The sequence below is a fragment of the Temnothorax curvispinosus genome, unplaced genomic scaffold (assembly GCF_003070985.1).
Source record: "Temnothorax curvispinosus isolate PA1 unplaced genomic scaffold, ASM307098v1 QBEX01013816.1, whole genome shotgun sequence".
Classification (NCBI taxonomy): Eukaryota; Metazoa; Arthropoda; class Insecta; order Hymenoptera; family Formicidae; genus Temnothorax; species Temnothorax curvispinosus.
In genome coordinates, this window is record NW_020223596.1 from 326,177 (window position 1) to 348,318 (window position 22,142).

Below are 22,142 nucleotides of genomic sequence, written 5' to 3' on the forward strand. Positions count from 1 at the left end.
CTTGCGGAATAAAAATCAAGTTTATTATTTCAATATTATTATCGTTTTATTGTCACTTCGGTTATCCACCATTATTGTCTAGACAAACACATAGTACTTTAAGTCGTAAAGTTAAAGAGAAGTCGACAAAGACTTATATGTCATCCACAGTAATGATAGACCGATGAGATGCCATGACATCGAGCGTATTTCGATTGTATACGTGCAATACCATACATGTTACACAACGACGTTTCTAACAATATTTAAATGAGATACAATGGAGACTAGGATGAAACTGAATTCGCGTTATCGCCATCGAGCTCGCAAAAGCTCTGAGCACTAATCTGGCATTTACACCGTACATATGTTACTACGCTCACGGAGATTATTTCCTTGGCTTCGTCGATTTAGCACGCGTGTGTACGAACGATCGTGATTCTCACGGCCGTGGTTATAGGATTTTGAAAAGAAAATAGCGAAAATGACAATGAGACAACATTCGTAGACGAGGAACAAGGATGGCACCGCGAAATGGTGCTCTACATTTAAGTTACATGACAAATGTCTGTCACCTTCTTTGTTTCTTGTTTTGCAACGTTTTTAATCGGATTCATCATAAAAAGGACATTCGTGTAATAATGCTATTTGTAAAAATGGAAATCGTCAAGTTAAGTATATATTTTAAGTTTTATGATCCGGTTCTAAAAGAGACAAGAGATAAAAGAGAGAAGTATGTAAATTAATAGATACATTTGATATTTCCCTTTCCTTTAATAAATCCTTTTTCACGTAAATTCAAAAATTGTAAAAAAAATTACAAGTTATTCTTCCAACGTAATAATAGTCATACTTAGCTTCAAGCAAATATGGTTTTTTAAGCAACAAACAAATGTTATGAATATATATTCGTTGCATATGGCTTTTAACATCACAAGTACCTAAAAATCACACGACAAGGAAAGTATTGATCGTAACATGGTGAGAAATATCTGGAGAATAACGACAAGTCTTCTCGATTATCTAATGTGATCGACGTCGTATCGTGTTTCGCAACTACGAGCTACTCTATTTGCGAGCAACGCACCACTTTTTGAACACTTCGACGGCGATTTACGCTTTCGCTAAGTAACAGTCGCCGAATTAACTCACGCGAATTTTTATCCTCTTTTTTTTTACGATCTTACGGTTCGCCGAGAGCGTCGGCGTGCAAAATATTTCGATCTCGCAATGATTTATCGGTGAAGCCCGAGCTAAATAACAATCATCAAAGCAACGTACAGCCGCAACTGCGCTCGTTTAAATGGAAAGCGTCGGCGGAATAAAATATTTCGATCTCCCGATGATTTATCGTTAAATTAACGGTCAAGTTGGTTCTCTCGTTCCCTCCTCGTTTGTTCATATCGTCGCGAACGACGAGAAACGAAAGGATCACGAGGTATATTGCTCGATGAACCGCCCGAAAGTAATTTATCAATGATATCGATATTAAGCGATCGCTAATGATCGCGCAGACCAATGCCAAATCCCGAACCGTGAGCCGACCGATCGTTGTTACATATTATTGTTATTCCGTCGAGATCAAGGATATTTCTCGCCTTGCTGCGGAAGATACGAATTACAAAAGTCACGGCAGATACGTTTGCTATACATCGACATTAGGAGGAATATCGAGATGTACAAATATCAAGAGAAACGTGAATGCTCACAGAAATTTGTAAATTTAGAGACTATCGTTGACAAAAGCCCTTTTACATAACATCCAGAACATCCAAAAACTTGTATAACTGCGGAGGAAAGATTTTTTTTATTTCTTATTTGTTTTAAGCAAGAGAAATCTGTCTGCGAATTGATATCTCTTTTTATTAGACGCACGCTTTCCATATAACGGTTTAAAATATATTCAGTAGAGACGGCACATTTAAGGCGTCACATTAGGATTATTTTTAAGAGAGAAATCTGTTTCTGCGAATTGCAGTTATCACCTTTTTAGACGTACAATTTTTTTTTTACTTTTTTTGTATAATGGGTTTAAAATATCTGTTCGACACAGACGGCACATTTAAGGCGTCACATTAGGATTACGTGAATTATTGTCGGCGAGCAGTAAGCTTATTGTCCATCGACGGATCTTTCGATCAGGGATCGTGCGAAGAGAAAACTGCGCTCGGGGCGTAGGATAAACTTGGCGGTCCTCCTTTTGCGGTCAAACAAAAGTTTAATTGTTAGAATAGTTTTTGGCGCCAAATTGTCAGGGGTCTGGGCCTCTTTCGCTCCCTCCTTCCCCTTCGCACGGCCCTGTTTGCGACCAAGATCAATTCTTCTCAATAAGTCTGTAGACTGATTACATTGCGTGACGGACTTCCTCACTTCCGTTCCATCGTTCCTAATTTCGATTTTCTGATCTCAATTTCTTTTTTCAACAATTTTTTTTCATATTATTATTATTCGCTGAATAGATTATTAATTGAGAGATCATTATTTAATCATTGATGATTGAGTATTATTAGCTGATAGATTATTACCTGACAAATCATTATTTAATCATTGATGATTGAGATATATAATATATTATATATATATTCGTAGATATCTACCGTTGACAAGGGATGATCAGTGGCCAGTAAGGAAGGACGTCAGACTCAAGATCCAAATATTTACATCCGTTTTTCCCCCTCAATCCCCTTACGGTTAAGGTGAGTAAAAACGCGTGAGTCCGATGTAATGGAATTTGTACGGCGTCGCGTCGTCGCCCCGGGACGAGCAGCGAAGCGAGGGTTTTTACATGGAGTGGGACGCGACGCGGGAGTTCGACGTCCGCAGGAAGTTATCGATGTCCGGTAACAGGTACCTCTGGAAGCCATGTCGACAATCTCCGTGGAGGGACTGCAGGTAGCGGGCTTTCGGGGTGATGATCGGTCTTAGCGACCGAGCCGACGCGTTGGGGGTGTAGTTGGACGAGGACCCATCTGCGGAATCCTCCCTGAAATTCATTTGCGCCCTCGTTACGTCTCGCAGAATGCCGCGCGTACGACAGCCACACACACAATAGGATCAATTCTAAACAACACGCAACTAATCGATAGCGCGCGGTGCTGATATAGCGTCAGCACGGGCACTTATCTTACGGATAACAATGACAGAGAAAAGTTGATAAAAACAAATGTTCATTCATGCACACCAGCTGTTAATTGTTTATATAAGATTTCAATTTTTTTTCTATAAAGATGCTTTTCTTTGTAGAAAAAAATTACGAAGAAGATAAATATCCAGGGTGCTTCAAAGAAATGTTAACTTGTATGGATGTAATTTAAAAAAATATATATAGAACTGATAACACAAGTAACAAATATATTTTGTCTTTAAAGAGTCTCCACTTGTTCACCATTATTGTTAATATACTCTTGAAATCTTCTCTAGATGATCACATTTGTAATTTTCTGTCAAAGATCTTACACATTTTAATGACGGTGAACAATGAAGAGATCTTGTGTTATCGATTCTGTTATCGATAACACAAGTCAGTGTTAACACTTTTTTGAAGAACCTTGTATAAAACAACATAATTTGCATTAATTAATACGATTATCCGACATTTTTCCCTTTTTTTTAAGATAAGTCTAATATTTGATTATTCCAGAAAGATTCCGATAGCGCAGGAACTTTCAACGTATTGAACAGCTAATACCAATGCATTACACAGTGTCCTTCAGCAATGGTTTTTAATCCCGTCTGTCGATTACACGAGTTACCTCTTCGCTGAAAAATCACGTCGCGCGGATCACTAAAATAAAAATGAAACGACATAAAAACCATTCCGATGTAACACTGCACTTTTGAATGTATCTAGAAAAATGCCGCATCACGCGGCACTCATGGTTCCCAACAGTTGAGTCAAGTGATAGTTCGAAAGCTGTAAAAATATATAGGGAGAGGTAAAAATTCTCCGAATATAAATCACACCCTTCGTTCGTGATTTTTCAACGATTAAATTAGTATTTTTGGAAGGGTAAAAATTAATTAACGTTGAGAACCATTCGATAAGACATTGAGAATTACTAATTAAAACACCGAATCAACGTGGCAAACTAATATACACCGATTCTACGCCGTCTAATCGTCTAACATCGATCTACTGTCAACGCTCTAACGATCTAATATATATAGCCGCTAGTCTCTAACAGCGAGACACTATACATCGAGACATTGTTACACCCAACTACCGTGATGAGTCCCGGGGTTGTATCGTGGTGGTGGTAGTAGTAGTAGAAGAAGAAGACACAATTGGAGAACATTTTTGTTTTGTACGTGGTGATTTTGTAGATGGTGATAGGTGGTTGTTGGTATTTGGTGGGTTATCATTGACGTGACGTGACGTGGCTGATAGATCTGTCGTTACTGGCACAACACACACATAGATATGACATATTTTCTCAGTCTGCAGGTAGAGCTCTACTTGAGTTTACACAGGTACTGGCGAAAACGTGGTTGACATCACACCGAGGTATAGGAGAAGAGGAACAACGGCGAGAGGGACAACGGAGAAAGAGTGTGAGACAGAGAGAGAGAGAGCGGCTGCCTTAACGGCCTGACCTTTCGACCAGATATCGCGGCGACCGAGAGAATCGTGGCGCACGGAACGACGGGAGCCAGCCGAGGCGTGCGAGGGCCCCGATATGTCTCTTACTCGGTTGCAATACTTCAGGGTAGCTCGAATCGGCCGGCACCTCCGGCGCGGAACCTGTTCTCGACAGAGTTATGGTTGACAACAGACGGTGTCGACTCGTCGCAGCGCAAAGCTTACTTCATCCCTACGCTCATCATGTGGAGTTTTGCTAAACGCGCGACGGCGCGTCATGGATGCGTCGCGGGTGCGAAGGGAAAAAATTGTGATTAACGCGAATCCTGGCTGGCGAATCGATCAGCCAATTTAAATATTGATCGGCAAAAGGAAGGAAAATACCAAAATTGAATTTTACCCACGTAAAGCATCCTTGCGCAATAAATCATCCGCGGTGACGCTATGACATTTGAAATCGATAGCCTTTCTCTTGCGTTACAAATGTTAAAATAAGATTTACGAGATTTCCATAAATTAATACCGACCAAAATGTCACGTTTCACACGTATCAGAGATGTAAAATAAATTCCCGCGGGATCTCTCCCGTGGATAAATATGAACCGTAACGTCGCGAATTTACTCACCCATGAACCTTTTCTCCGCGTTCGGATAACGATCGGCTAATTCCTCGAGCATGTCCTCGTAATCGAACATGTTGGTGTTCTGCACGACGGGCAGCGGGTACTCGTCGGAAAAGTCGATCTGTCGTTTGTGCCTCGTTTGCGAGGTCGCGGCGGCGTCGATCCTCCTGTTCGATCTGTTCTTCGCCCTGCTCTCGTCGAGATCCTCCGAGACGCTGAAGGGGGTGAGCCAGTTGCCGGCAACATTCGCCTTGGCGTCGTTCCCGTTGCCTTGCCTGATGAGCTGCTGGAGGTCCAAGGGCTCGTTGTGCGTCTCGCGGTCGTCGCTCAGGGATCTCCCGTGACGGTTGAGCACCCGGACGATCAATCTGCCTGCCGCGCTGCCGCCCCGCTTCGCGTAACCGGGCCAGTCGGCGTTTCTGGCCAACGAAGCGATGCTGCGCTTACCCTCGTCGTATCCGCGGACCGGATAGCCACCGTTTCGCGCCAGCGAGCCGAGATATCGTTTGCCGTAGGGCAGAGCGGAGTCCCTGGCCAGCGCGGCAAGGTTCCTCTTACCGGTCTGCGGCAGCATGGAGTCTCTCGCCAGAGAAGCGACGTTCCTCTTGCCGCCCTGAGGCAGAATGCTCTGCCTAGCCAGGGAGCCGATGTTCCTCTTGCCGCTCGGTAAACCGTATTCGCGGGCCACCGAGGCGATGTGACGTCTGCCCGTAGGTAATGCGAAGTCCCGCGCCAGGGAGCCGACGTTACGTTTGTCTAACGGATACTCGGCCACTTCCGGGTCCAGCTCGGCCAGGTAGTCGTAAATCCTGGGCGCTCGTCGACGGTACTCGTCGTCCAGCAACTCGCGCACCAGCTCGTCCACATTGCCGCTTAATTCGACAAATCGATTAATTCGGGTGACTGAATGGCATGGACACGTAATTTTCTTATAGTAATAAAATTTTCAAGCATGTTTAAATCACAATCTGTTTTATCGTTCATCTAACGTTAAATTGAATAATATTAATTTTAAATGCGCAAATAATATTCTAAGACTTGAATTAAGCGACGCCTATAAGAAATTACACGAAATCAGATTAGTTTGTAAGTGATGGATTTTGTTATAACGCATTAAAGACCTTATTACAAGTCGAAATCCATTTGTCAAATTATTATTTAAATTTGTAAATACATTACTAGCACGTACACCTTGCTTGGTTCGTTAGCTCCTTTTATCTCCTCTGCTAATGAAATTTTTAATATAAAATTAACGTGAAATTATTACAAAATAATTATTTATTTATAACAATGGTCAACAAATTATTAAAATATAATGATTTCTAACTTTCTCATTTAGAAATCGCGGCATCCCTTCGTGCGGAGATCAATTATTTCCTGTTCAGAATTGTTAAGTTAGGCGTTCAAAAGTCGGAAAAGTCAGAAAATATTGTATACCTTGAAGAGACGCTTCTCTTCTCCTCGTCATCGCTGTCGTCCTCGCGCTCGTTTGTGGTGGCCGGCAGATCGCCGTTCTTCGCCAGGATAGCGAGACCGCGTTTTTCCGATTCGGGTATCAGGTCCCGCGAATCGACCTCCTCGCTGTCGTCGAGAAAACGTCCGGGAAATGCGGGCGGCTTATGAGTACGCGCCATGACGCTGAGATGTCCGCGTAACGCCGGATCCCTGAAGAGCTCCAGGTAAACGCCGCCGGGTATACAGATCTCGTCGTCGTTCTCCTCGGAACTGAGAGCCTTCAGATGAGCCATGTCGTCATGGTTCTTCGCCTCCTGAATAATCCTCGCCGTCCTCGAGTACGCCGCCAGATTCGAGTTGACTTCCGGCAAACGCATCAACGCTAGGAAGATCTTCTTTGGTATGCATTGGCTGCCTTCCTCGTCCTCGCACGTCACCTGGAGCGAGTTATGGATCGTTCACGGATCAATGAGTTTTCTTTGCGTGTTACTTTTTGAGGTAAAAAGAACCCAGAAAAATTTTTTTTTTTTTTTTTTCATTCATATCCTTAATGTTCTTTCCTATCTTTTCTTTTTTACCTGGTATACACATCGATATATATAATTACATCGTCGATATTTCGTTATATGTGATGATATTAACGTACGTGATAATGATATATTATATTATATGCATGATATAAAATATTATCGGCGCTTACATAACTGTTAATCACGTCGCAATAAATTCCGATAATAGAAATAACGTAAGAAAAGTACGGAAATAGAAATATCTGATAAATCAGGACATTTGTCTGCGGCATCGTCGAATTTGTCGATTCCCGTTACACAATTTCATTAGATTTTCTATAATACAGATACGTTTCTAAAGAACGACGAAGCCTAATATCACGCATGAGTATGCCCTAGAGAATATCGCGTAAATACACGTTACACTCCAGTTGGAGCTCACGAACTGGAGCGCCCAAAAAATGCGCACAATAAAATGCAGGAAGGATCGATGCCTTTTTGTATTTTATTGGACATCTCGAAAGCGGTAGATTTCCGGGTGATTTGCTCTCTCGCTGACAGCACGATATCGTTTTCGCATTATTCTTCAACTGCCGCGCATTTTCACAAACTGACAATAAATTGACAGTTTGCGACTTTATTAAAATCAATAGCTTAAAAATCATTTTATCTCCGCCTTCCTTGATTAAAATAAATATAAAAATCTTGAAGTACTAACATTATATTTGTGTGTTATAAATTTCATGCTGAATTTAATTTGACGTGAATTTCAATTGCGTACAACACTCATCAGCATTTAATGTTAAAAATCGTAAAAAAACATATTTGTACTACGGAAAAGTTAATCGCCAAATTAGTGGAGCAAATGATGGATAAAGCTTATGAAAGCAGCTCGATAACAAAGCTCGTAGAATTTATTATGAGAAATAAAATACCGGCACGCGATCCGCACGATGTTTCCGGCATTCCACTTCATTTCAATCCCCATTATTTCCACAACGCTCAAGGTAGCCAGGACGTTTATACAATCCCTGTTAAATCCTGTTTTAATCGATCGTCGTGAATCCGAGTCACGTGCACGTGGCTCGCGCAAGGCGGCCGTCACGTTTTGACATTAATTTTTCAGGGAGAACGTGACGGCACCGGCGCTGCGCGGCGCGATATCGGCGACTATGATTTGCGTCCGCGTGGATTTATGAAAATTCGACGAGATATGAATCGTATTAATCTGGTACATAATATGCGAAATACGTGCCAGCTGTGTTATAATTATACGATCGTACCGGTGTCAGGGATGAATTAAATGCCGCTACACGCCGCGTTTATGATCGCGGATATATTACACTGTAGTTTACGGGGAATACGCGGAGCGAGAATGATAATGAACGGAATATCGCGAAGTGCTGGAAATGCGTGGCGTTTGACGTCTGTCGTTAGAACACCGTGATGTGCGTTATCAGCATTTTTGTATAGGTTTTGCAATGGTAATAAATTTTTTATTGCGTTCTATAAAATCCGTATCTTTCAGTATAGGTGACGATATATATACTTGTGTCTTTTATGGAAGAATTAAAATTTTACTGAATATTTCAACGAACTTTTATATTATTCTACGACAAAAAAAATATAGAAAATTATAATGCACAATTAATATGCTTAATAACGATGATTTATTTTACTCATTAATTATAGTGATTTTATTTGAGATTTATACGTCACAGGTATTGTATGACATTCTGATTTAATTTACACCACCTCCAAATATTACGTTAGTTCCAATGGAACTGACTCAAAGTACCCCTCGCAATAGCTTCACGTAAACTCTGAAACGGTTTGCAAATTTCGGTCAGATGTCGTTGACATTAACTGCCTTTGTGGGCGTTTGATAATATCCTTTGAACATGAATGCGTACGCGTTGCACATCGAATATATGATTCTATTTGTCGTCAAAATATTTGACACTGTAATAAAGAAATTATCATATTTTAGAGCGCGCTCCTAATTAAATAGAAATAGAATAATAATAATAATAATAATATCAGAGAAATCAAACATTTCTCAATGAAAACAGTTTATACGACAGAATCAGTAAAACTGTCACGAGTCAAGGAAGATCGTTGATAATTGAAGCTGATTGATATTGAGATTGATATATATATATACAAATAAGATACGAGGGTAAACAATTATTTTGGTACAATGTAATTTTGAAATATCTGTCACCGGCCCATATAACGTAATTAACATTATTACGGCGCTAGATTGGTGACGCTTCAAGCCCAATTTCGGTGATGCGCATGACGTCAAGCCTTGCATATGATCGCTACAATTATAACGCACGTCTGCGACCAGAAGGCCATGTGACATCTGTAGTACATTTTACAGCGCGAATACTAAATTTTTAAACAAACTTCGATATTCACGGAAATTGAGATAGTTTTTCCATGCCGTGTGGTATATTCGAGACTTTTGAAACGTAAAATATCGAATTACCAGGCGAAACAAATTTCAAAAGAAACTTCTCCGCAACACTAGATGTAAATGTCAGATAAACTTTGTCAGAATGTTTGAAATGTTTAATTTAGTTGAGTTTCGGGCAATAGTTTAGTACGCCGCTATAAAGAAGTTCGCATATAAACCTGTCAGAGATAAAGAAAATTTATACTCGAGAAAGGATCTATGAAGTTTGTTGTAGAAAAACATGATATAGAAAAATCCATTCTTCACAGCTCAGTTTTAAGAAGATATAATAATTCAATATTTTCTATGTAGGACGGAACACCCATACGGCACCTGCTGCGTTCTGCGTTTCATATCGTAAAATTTTGCTTCTGCATATGAGAAACGGATTTACGTAGCAGAAACGTACGTACATTTGTGGAAATTTCACTGTCCAGCTGCAGCAATTTTTATCTCGTTTATCGTCCGTTATTTACATTCCTCTTTAACAAAATCTCCTTCAATAATATTGACCTTTATTATAATTATATTTCCGATAATAAAATACATAAAAATACCACAATTTACGCCTATTTAATCAAATAAGCTTTATTTATTACTATTGAAGTTGATACTAGATTATTTGCAAAACACTCACGAATGAATTTGCATAAACATGCAACACGAAAATTCTACCTCGCGCGGTTAATGAAGTAAATTGTTTAATTATTAGCTCACTTCCGGGGGTTGTTCCGCTCCGCGAAAGGTCATGGGATAATTTTCGTTCGTACGCAGGAAAATGTTACGGCAGATCACGGCCGGGCCGTGTTTCATTAAACCCTTCCGCCTCTTTGATGCATGTTAAATCGTGTAGTCCTTGGCCAGTGCGACCAAATTGAATTCCTAGGGAAACTACACCGTGGCTTATCCCGTAATGAAAACCCACGTTCCGCCAATTACATCATGCTGAATACTAGGTATTAACTTCCTCGATAATCTAGACAAAATTCTGCTCTCGCTCTTGCGAAACGCGTGACAGGAAATAGCATGGATCCGAATTAGCAGCTGAATTGGAAGTTGGTGCGCAATTTTTATGACTGCATGCGAAATGTATACCTTATTATTTACTTGCGTACAAATACATATGACATAAATCCTCAAAAAATCATACACAGTCGACGGAATACGTGACAATTTCGTTTCATATGATATTACATGTACGCAAAACTCACGGCCACTTATGCGAAACATCATTTTAAATCGCAAATTTGTATTTTAATTTTATTTCTCACTGGAAAGAGAGTTATTCGTGATTAAAAATAATTGAAAATTTACCGAAAAAATCGATTAAATAATTAAGATAATAAAGATTATTGTACAGATATTGTACGGATTTATCTTTAAAAGCGACTTTATCATGTTATAACGAGAAACTCAATTTACCGATCTTTTCGAGCGAAGCAATTTAGTGATACAGATATTTCTGTTGAATTGTCCTTCCGATGTACCTTCATCAAGACCCACGCTATCGGCAAACTCTCTATAGCTCTTCGGGAGATAGAATTTTCTCCTGGCATCTATGAGATCATCGAGCACAATATTCGAATACTTTCGCAGCTTGCAAGGACCCCTTACGGAATGTGGCAATGTAAATTCTTGCTGTCTTGTATAAATTTGGTTAGCAAAAGTATTCAATCGCCCATCTTCCCGTTCGGGTGTCTCCTGAACAGATGCTCCCGTTCCTCCTTTCCCTCTGTTCCACCTTCTGTGCCACGTCTTTGCATTTAAGTTAGTTTATTGGCAAAGTAAACGTTTTTAGAAAATTTAGTTCTCGATGTGACCGCGCCGCATGAATTCCGCAGGGAAATATCAGGGATCTGGCGGACTCATACATTCTAAAAGGTATTTTCTTCAACGGAAATATGTGGATTTGCTTGATCCCCGGCTAATAAAAATCTCTCGCTTGTCTCAAATGACGCACGAAATATTATCGATGGCCATATAATACGAAACGTCGTTGTATGAAATTATTAGCAATCTTCCTTCTTTGAATACTAAAAAATGAGCCTTAGGAAAAATTAGGTAACGTTATTTAATAATCTTGAAGTGCGTATTGTGGGTATTGAGATAATAACAATAGATTATTTCGGTGTAAATATTTTTAATTTAATATTTAATATTTTTAATAGCTCTTTCCAGAGAAATAAAATTAAAATTAAAATTTGCGATTTAAAATGATGTTTAGGATAAGTGGCCATGAGATATGCATACATGTGTAATATTACACGATATGAATTGAGATTTAAAACAGAAAAATAAATTATAAATTTGTTATACAATTACACATAATAAATATTTATCCGGAGATTGCGTAGCCATATCATTTTGCACGCATGCTATATTTTCTACTCAAAATTGTCTTTAATAGGGAAACTTTGCCGACCAGGAAATTGCAAACTGCACAAAATTTATCCGCGAAAGAATTGTAAACACACATGCGAAGCGCACTTAAACGGGACGCAATGGCGAGTGACAAAGTGTTTTCCGATTTGTCGATGCCACATCCAACGTGCGTCACGTTGCAGATACGTTCTTTTATGCGGCATGAAGAACGCATTTGTATTCTTTCGATATAGCCCTTTTTTTACGGGCGATTTACAGCTGCGTTCTGTAAGTTTTACTAGTAAGTCTATATGGAACTTCGAACGAGCAGTTACGTGCGCCTATATTGACAAATGAAAACCTCGTAGTTTTGCAAGAACGACGAATCTGAGGATCGCCATACACGGTTGATAAGCAGATACGAGAAGACTTTTGATACTCGAGCGCGCTGGGACTCTCGAGAAAGTTTTTATCGTTGTTGACCGATGTTACATGCATTCGCACTTGCCCTGCAAATCGTATTTGAAGAGAAAGCGAAACCTCTTTCCTCGATTCTTCAAAAAGCCAGGCGTGTTTTTTTTCTTCCAACGCATGCGCATGTCTCGCAAAATGTTATCGAGCATTCTACTCGCTGTTATAAATATAATTTGTTTAACGAAATGAAAACCCCGTAAAAAGAATTAAAAAATGCCATGTTTCATAAGAAAGTGTCATTTATTAATATTTAATAAATTTATTAATAAAGCAGTCATTTATTAATATTTTACTTAATCAAGTTATCCTTCAATTATAAAAAATGCTAATTAATTTTTATATAATGGATGCTCAAGAAGTGTTAAATTAAAAATGCAATTAACTCGGGAAATGTTTCACCAGAGATCTTTTTAACTTCGTCTTCTACGAGTCGGTGCAGCAAACATCTTTTGTAACAAAATCGCTTTGGAGCACCTTGTTACTAGGACACTAAGCTGTCCGCACAAGACAATTTTCACAAATTATCCCCGGAAAATGTGTATAAGAGAATATATTATGGTAACTTTGGCATATTTAAGTCGAATTACAGCTGTTTGTCTGAGAGTTTAGAACACCGAGCTGGAAAATCAACGCGGAGCTATATAACTTTAATAACATTCTCGATAATATATACCGCTGCATTGGATGGTGAGTCACTCGATCGACGTATTAACTACCGTTAGTTGAGCTAATCGCATTATCAAAACTTGCGTGCGTATTCAAATTTGCATCGGACCAGTCAGCTCTAATCGCGCGCCGCGATGTATTCACATGCCGGCACTTCCAGTCCAAACTGACAACGCGAGCTATTTTTGTATCACTTAATACTTTTTGCGACACGTGCGCCACGTGCAGCACCGCATCTCGTTATCAGAAACCATAATTCGTCTCGATTCTATGTTGCGTTTTGCTCTATTTTCATCCGACACGGCAAAAGTCTCCGCAAATGTGTAATCCAATTTATTTCCATAATGCAACCTTTACCCGAGCTTTTTATTCCGAAGAATGCGCCACGATATATGTATGTCACGTCACTTTCTCGTGACGTAACCGAGATTATAAAAGAGATCACGTCGCTATATCAATGACTCCTCCGTATCGTCCCACGCGTGTGGACGTACGAAGTTCGGAGCCGGCTCGTTTTCCGTGAACAGGGGTGATTAACGAGGCGGCCGGCGGCGTGTAGGCATCATTTTCTCGGAAATGGCACAAATTGTACGGCGAAGGGTCCTCTCAATGACAGATCGCTCGAAAAATATTTTTGGCGCGATTGACCGAGCTTGACGAAAAGGGACGGTAACGATGTGGGTCGCCCACATGATCTAATCGTGTCCTTCATCGATTTTGCGTTTCTATTCTTCGTCCACGACTTTTGCACCTAAACGGCCAGCCGGAAGAAGGAAGGCCCCCGAGTCCCCTTTATGCTTTATATCGCGCGATTGATGTATCGACGATCGTGACTGGTCATTTCCATTCCGAAGAGACAGTTATATCCATCAACGCCACGCGTCGCGTCGGGGTGGTGGTCGACTTTTAATGGTATCGCCAAAAATGTACCGAGAGAAGCTAAAATAAAAGTGACTCTCGGGTAAAACGAATCCGTGGCATTAATATCTTTCGCAAATTAGATGGAAATAGAGTGGCAGAAACAAAACGAATCCGTGCAGGCATTAATATCCCTTCGCAAATTAGATGGAAATAGAGTGGCAGAAACAAAACTCGCGTGATGAAACGCAAAAATACGTATTACCGAAATTGTCGATCCAGATACTATTTCAGGAATTTTCGACCAAGCGTTAATTAACTATATATCAATTGAAAGCCCTTTCGGTCTGGATTACGAGATTTCTAAATTAGGAGATCTCCATTTATACGTGCCATTCGAGCCTCGTTCGCTCGTACGAGGCGTCGCGGATAAGCTTCCTTTTAGCGGCACGGGACGGTGCAAGCTTGCAGTTAATTAAGGGGAACGATTTGCGGCGTAAGATTCGCGAATTAAATTTGAAATCTATCCAGATGGAACAATTTGAACGACGAATCCTAGCGAGCGTGTGTTTGCGAGATCCAATAGAAGCGTGACAAAATTGTCTGAAAAATATCAGCGTTTGAAAAATATTATTTTTTTTATAGAGAAGAAGAAATTTTATGAAATGTTATATTCTTTAAGAGCAAATTTATCGCTGGTAGTATTAAATTATCGTTGAATATTGGCTTCAATTTTTATCGCGCTACTAACAATAAGACATAAAATGCATCGATCATCTCTAACAAGTTCACTATCGTTTTTTCCATAAAATCGGGGCGGGCAGCAGAACGGCAAGTCAAAACTCAAACAGCACATGCGACAAATATAAAAGAACCGTTATATCACCGTATAAAAAAGCCGTATAAAAGAACCGTTATATCACCGAGATTTTTCGTAACGCGGGAGCTTCTGAGAACTTAGAGTACATCTGCTCGGCAAACGACATTAATCTTCCACGAAAGTTGCACCTCTTTCGAACGACAACGAGAGAATTACGATCTCGCGGCGAAACGCGCGATCGATACGCGGTGTATTATGATCGACGAGCCACCCGGTATCGCGCGGTAAACTTAATCACGCGCGCACAGGCCTCCTTTAATCACTTAAGTCATTTATTACGCTCGGCAACTTTAATCATCCATTTAAAGTTTACCGCCGCGCGATAGAGACACTTGTGTCCGACCCCCGTGTGACGGCGGCAACGTCGAATTCGTCGGGCAAATGACGAATTCGCGGATAGTCGTATATCACGCGCGTGAACTCGACATCCGCGCAATTAGTACGGGATATTCGTAATTTAAAGATCGACGTAATCGGAGCAGCCGGAGCGACTCGAGCGTCACCGTATATTGTCGGCGCATCCGCGGAATATTGATAATCATGTCGAAACGAATTCGCTCGCGCGCAAACTGCATGGTACAATTAAATACACATGTTTCGGGAAGGCTGTGCATCTCTGTTATTTATCAATATAGTTTTGTCATTCGTCATGCGAACGGTGATGCTGCGAATGACGACGATAAATCACGCGACGCACCGCGAGCCGCGGGACGGGCGCGTTTAGTTGATAACAAGTGCCGCGTTTATGCATATGTGTATACATGATTAATGTTTCGCGTCGCGCGCGAATCAAACTTTCTAATTAATCCGCAAGCTCGAACGTAATTTTTCGCGCAGTGACATTCGTTCGTCGCTTCTTCGCATTTCGCGTGCGAGCGCGATCCGTTTTGTCGCACGACGGACATTTATTGAAAATTTTTTTACTCGAAGCCGCCGTTTATACTGCGAAAGGCAGACTCAAGGTGTCGAGAGAGCGCGCAAAGTCCAATAAATTTAGAAAGCGCCGAGCCGCGCGCGCGCGCGATGCGAACAATTCTGAATTCGATTTGCATAGAACCGCGTTTTGCTCTCGTTTGCTTTCGTCACGACCGCGTAGAAGGGAAATTACTGATCGAAGATATACACAGGACTCGCAGATACCCCGGAATCGAAGAAGACCTTCGCACTGATTACGGCTGAATTCGACGACGAAATGATCAGACACGTCCTGCAAACAGGATGCTCTTCGTTCCTCGAATTCCTCGCTCATAAATATTTAAGACGCGCATCGGAAAAAAATGCGTAATTTAGAGAATTGATAAAGTGATCTTTCGATCTCGCTGAATTTGTAAAAACTTGACTGACCCATTTTATTCTTTCTAGCCAACGTACGAAATATTTAAATATTTAATATTTAATATTTTAATATACATTGTACATTAAAGAAAAGAATCTACATGTATCTTATACAAGTACGTCTTAAATAATCTCTAAGAAGATTCACATTCCGAGAACTTTTGACGAATAGAATTTATTCTACAATTTAAAGTGAGATTTTTGGGAATGACAATAAAATTTAAAGTGAGATTTTCGGGAATAATATAGAGCTCGGAGAACAATAGAGAAATATTAATTACGCGAGAGCTTCTGGAGCAGCAGTAAGCATGTTACGCTCGGTCTGACCACAGCCGTCTTCGACTACTTCGAGTGGAACGACACGGAATGCGCCCGCGCCGCGGATTCTCGTTCGCGAGGATGAGGACGTAACACACAAGACGAAGAGCTCTCGAAGTTCCCAGAACTGTTTTGGGAACTTCAAATCGAATTGACTTTAATTCTATTACGGCGACGACGTATACCAGACAAAGCGCGAGTGCTCTCAACTTCTCCGAGAGAGATAGACCAAGATTAACTTCATATGCTTAATCTAGCGTGCGCATTGAGTGGTAAGGGAGACGTACTATTGAGACTCTTGTCGATATCGATCTAATTTCTCGCGTCGTTTAACTTGCGAATAATTTCTGATCGATAAGAGAATAAAGAAAAAATAAAATATAAAGTTGAAAATTTGCATTTTGAGCTACTTGATGTATCACACGATAAAAATGTCCCCGCAATATCGGTTCTCTGTGTTCTATTTTAGGCAAGTGTTTAATTTTAAAGTTTGCATGTAAGAAAGACTATTCTTTGCGTATATATATACATATATATATACGATGCACGAGTTATTGTGAGTAATAATTCGCGCTTTTCCAAAAGAGCCCTTTCAAGAAGATCGCGCCGTCTCCTCACAATGTAATTTGCACACAACCGCGCGTCACCGTGCACGTACGAAACACCTTCACTCGGACCAATTTCTATAGTGCATATAACACCACAGTGAAAGCCGCTGGCCTTTTGTTTTCGTCGATTAAGAACGCCCACTGCTATTTAAACCACCACAATGTGCGCAGCTACATCATATATGTTTCGCCGCCAGTCTGAACGTTCGCGATATCTTGTAATATCTCATAAATTTATATACTCGTCGTGTCAGTCGGTCTCTGACGAAACGTGACAGACTTCCCCCGCTTTCGTAAAAGCAAATTTAATTCTAATAAACCGTATTTCAAACGAGATGTATTTTTAAATCCCATACACCTCGCGCCAATTTTATTTTAAATACGATGGAAGACATGATTGCAAAGCGGATATTGTATGATATAAGGTATATTATTATATCTCGCGAGGAGTACAATGAAATTTCGTTCTGCGAGTATTTTGCGTTTATGATAAACCTGTGTGATGCCGGGAAAAAAAGTAGCCATTCTTAGGGAATTAATTGAATTCCACGTCGGAAATGTTCGAGAAATGATCTCTTTGAAGAGCACGGCGCCCCGTACTTTGATCAATAAAACGCGCTTTGTGTAAACGAGCCGTTAAAGACGTTTCCCATTCCTCTCGCTGAATAAAGAAGGCAACAGGTTTGACTCTCCACATCTTTACCATTGATGCCAACCTTCGGACCCTTTCTTGACGTGACATTTTCGCGACGTAACGTCCATTGTCGATCGCAGAACGGTAGAAGTAAAGTCTTCTTAGAATGCGCGCAAGAACGCAATTTAATTTTGCGATGAATGCTTGTCAAAAAAACAATTTGCACCAGCTTTTTTAATGACGGCAATTTAATTTATAATTATGAATACCGAGCCACGACAAAGCTATATATAATTATACACAGGCTAAATAAAAAAATATAGATTTAAATTCCTAAAAATTAATATGCATGATTAAACGAGCGCAATCTGTTTCGACGACATTATAATGACAGCATATAAGCGGCAGAATACACTTACTATGTGCATTTACTTTTGAGTTTTATACCACTCGAATAAAAACCCAAACAGCAAAGTGACGTCAAATGATGTATTAATAATGTCTTAAGGACGTTTCTAACGTCAATAATATGTCATTAAGACGTCTTTAAGATAACATATACTCCCTGATATCTGGAAGTATATGTCATTTAAGATAGACTTTGATGCCAGATAAACGAAACATAGATTTCTAAAGGATACCAAAGGAAACCGTGATGAAAAACATATCTGCTAAGGAGGATAAATAGAGGCAAGATACCACTTTTAGAAATGAAAATGAAAAGGAGTAATTTGGCGAGCGGCTTACGAAGTTGTTCTCTACGATGGTTTCTAGTTTCTGCTGAGCAGAGATTCCGCTCCCTAGACAAATTTACAGTGTGATATTAAGAAAGTTCAGTCATACAAGACTGGCTCGACAGCCGAATCTCGGTCTTGCGGCTCGCCGTTCTGTTTGGCAAAGTATATTATGCGAACAGTCTGTCGCGGAGGTAAACAAAATAATGTGTCCCTACTCTGTACATTCGGCCAAATTATTAATCCACGGAATTCTTCGCTCAGCTTACAGAATACTCTAAAAATCAATGAATTTAATTTCGAGATCTTAAAATCACAATAGTTAATTACAAAAAAGATTTAATGTAAAACGCAGCGAGGATGCCTTTAAAATCGCTTAATTCCAATTTTATCGAGGAATCGAACCGTAATTTCTTCGTTAAGTCGGAACTAAATTCTGATATCAAGACTTAGACATTTATTGAAATCGACAGTAAATATTTCCTTTGATCGTTGACCCACTTCTGGTCGGGAGGACATTTTTCAATTCCAAGGGGCTTTCGGTTCTCCCTCGGTCTACGCATCGTTAAAAGTGCGTGATTGAAGAAGAATTACAAGCACACCCATTTTTTCTCTCTGTATGCGTAAAACTGCTAGAGTCTGTTTGCTCGCGCATAATCTGCCGTAATTAGAATACAAGTAGTAGCCAAGTATAGCTAACAAAGGATCGAGGAACTAATAAAAAGATTTATCAGATATTCTGACAAGATACAATCTGTCGCAAAGTTGTTCGCATATTACATTAAATTGTATATTTCCATTATTATCAAAAAAAGTAAAATATCGTAAAAGGAAGAGACAAAGGATACTTTGTATTTCAAGGTGTTTCTTAAATAGCTTGTGTAATTAACAGAGATATTTTATATCAATATAAAATTCTTTGTTAATTAAAAAAACGTAATTTACTTGACCTTTTAAGTATTACTAAAAATACTACTGCACACACGGACAATTTTAAAACCGCAAACTAATGCAACACGAATTGAATGTATTGAAAAAAAAGCTCTCTGCGAAAAAGCGTCTTTGTTTTCGAAATGGCTTTAGCGCTTTAAAACCAATTACGAGGGATCGTAATAAGCGAGGTCCGTTTCGTAACCGCGATCGATGGATCCGTTAATTTTTAGAGTTTTTAATTATACGCCGACGTATGTTCGAAGGTATAATCCGTTCGAACAACCGATTCTCTTTGTCGGATTTGTCAAGCTCTTTAAAAGCATCAACGGCAGGATAGTCGTGCTGAATGCCAGCTTATTACATCCCGAGGATGGATCCTTGAATTTTCTATACTCGAACGGGAACATTCCCGACAAGTCGTGTCTCACGAATTGTCTAAAAGTGCAAGCACTAGCCCGAAAAACTGGAATTTCGCATTATTCGAGATTCGTGTACGATTTCTACCCGATATTTTGAATGCACAAAGAGAAATGGGCGTGTACGCTCTCCCTTGTGCATCTTCCTTTCGACTATCGTCCGCTGTAGATGATGTACGCGCTTGTCTCTCGCCACCGCACCGGGTAGGTTCCTAAACTTTGCACGCGAAAAACGACGGGTATAACTATACAGCTGATTGCGTAAAAATCTGACAAGATATGAGGTAACGTTAAAACGCGAAAGGCAAAGGAGATGGAAAATGTTTTCTAAAACCGCCGTACGCTCCTTATGCAAAAGGACCGCTATCCATTACGTCTTTTTTTATCTTAACGGGCTCTACAGCTCACGTCCTGTGAAACTGAGGGGTAAGAAATTTTATCTGCATTCCGGAATCATGTAAGTAACATGGGGTAACATTGACATTTTTTTATACGAGCTCCGTAATCTCATAATATTAAGCGACAGAGGATTTTATCTGCGTTCCAGTCAAACGAGCACGTATGCAAATCGAACGTTCAATATTTTTCTTGTAACATATCTTAACATTCTTTCCGTGATAATTTTTTCTTACCGAGAAAGACACAATCTCGACGTATTTCAAATCTTGCGTCATATCGCGAATGTCTTTCGTCGCTCGCGCGAATTTTCGTCGCGAGGATGTAATTAATCGTTACGGAATTTCTCACAACAACTTGGATACAAACCGCAATAAAGCGACGTGAGTTTGCAATTTTGCAAGTGCATACTCCAAGTGCCTGCCGAACATTCCTTTATCCGCAAGTACGTAGTAAACACGTTATTCGCTTGAAGCAATCGCTGGATCATCTCATCAAAGTCGGCCGAAAGGTCAGTTCAACGATAGAAGATGAATGAAATGCGCATTGACTAAATTATTTTTTTTCCGATTTAATTGAAAAAAAAAAACCAAACACATTGTATACCATGCACGTTCCTCCAAAAAATTAACACGAATAAAATATACGTAACATATAGAAACTCAAAATATCCTTTATCAAACATGAATCTAAAATGTTTTATTTACTAAAAATCGAAATAGATAAAATAATGTTTATAATTAATTTTTATTTTAGATTCATGTTTGCACCTATGTATTATCGAACATGAATCTAAAATGTTTTACTCACTAAAAGTCGAAATAAATAAAATAATGTTTATAATTAATTTTATTTTTGAGGGAACAAGATTTCGACATAAGTTCTAAGGAGCTATACTAAAGAAAGCTGTTATAAAAATTTTTTTATGTGAATTCCGTTTTAACTGAAATTTAATTTAAGGATAGCGAGATAATGAACATTCTTTAAGTTATTCTTCGTGTCAAATGTCAAAAACTATCTTAGTTAAACATTCTTCTGAAGAAAATTCACTCAATATCAAAAAGCGCGTAGCTGAAGGAAAAAACAAGCTTATCCTTATCGTTAGATTGCATTTTTATGTGAATTCCGTTTTAACTAAAATTTAATTTAAGGATAGAGAGATAATGAACATTCTTTAAGTTATTCTTCGTGTCAAACGTCAAAAACTATCTTAGTTAAACTTTCTTCTGAAGAAAATTCACTCAATATCAAGAAGCGCGTAGCTAAAGGAAAAAACGACGAATCTAAGCTTATCCTTATCGTCAGATTGCACGGCAATTTCAAATATTCTCAATCGATACTTCGACAGAACTCTCTAATGTATAAAAATTATTTTATATCGCCTATTTGACCGTTTATTTAAATAAAATAAAGAACAGTTCCGGATTTTCAAGTCCGGCATTACAAAAGCGAACGTATTCGCGTCGCGGGGGAAGACTGACAATTTCGCGAGGGACCACTCACCGCGGGCTGGCGAATCTCGTTGACAATGGAGATGTAGAGGAACAGGCTGACGAGGTAATTTCTGGTGAATCCCATCATCTTCTCGTTGGTGTGACGATCAGCTTGTCCTTCGCGACGCGGGCTTCCAAATGTGAGTATCGCTCTTCAGAACGTGTTGCCTCTTATATAGGGTGCAACTCCAGCCGGCGCAGGCGTTCACCATCCCCGAGCGTTCTCCTCGCCCCATAACGCGCCCCCACATACGACGTACGCGGGGGTGCGGTTTGGCGGAGCGCTATTAGCGCATCATTCTATCTTTATCGCTCATCAGATATGTAAAACAAGGAACGCATCCGCGACGTACGCCGTATAGTTGACCCTTTTCTACCTTTTTTTTCTTCTTTTCCCTCGTGGCCCCTAACAAAACGTGACATCAATGAA

The 22,142-nt window shown here is 39.8% G+C and overlaps 1 protein-coding gene across 3 annotated transcripts; it reads right to left on the reverse strand.

Moving 5' to 3' along the window:
* Positions 1-20: 20 nt before the first annotated feature.
* On the reverse strand, positions 21-21,852 carry LOC112463974 (neuropeptide-like 1). 3 transcript variants are annotated; one of them, XM_025030706.1, is made up of 5 exons: positions 21,723-21,852; positions 6,619-7,073; positions 5,185-6,053; positions 4,573-4,720; positions 21-2,962 (listed from the first exon to the last, which is right to left on the reverse strand). In XM_025030706.1, the coding sequence occupies exons 1-5, from the start codon at positions 21,798-21,800 to the stop codon at positions 2,761-2,763; spliced, it is 1,752 nt and encodes a 583-aa protein (XP_024886474.1). In that variant the 5' UTR covers positions 21,801-21,852; the 3' UTR covers positions 21-2,760. The 3 variants fall into 3 exon arrangements, 2 of the variants coding, with proteins under 2 accessions (XP_024886474.1, XP_024886475.1); XR_003041860.1 differs by having other exon boundaries at positions 2,878-2,962; positions 4,203-4,720; XM_025030707.1 differs by lacking the exon at positions 4,573-4,720 and having other exon boundaries at positions 2,814-2,962.
* Between the last annotated feature and the right edge of the window lie 290 nt (positions 21,853-22,142).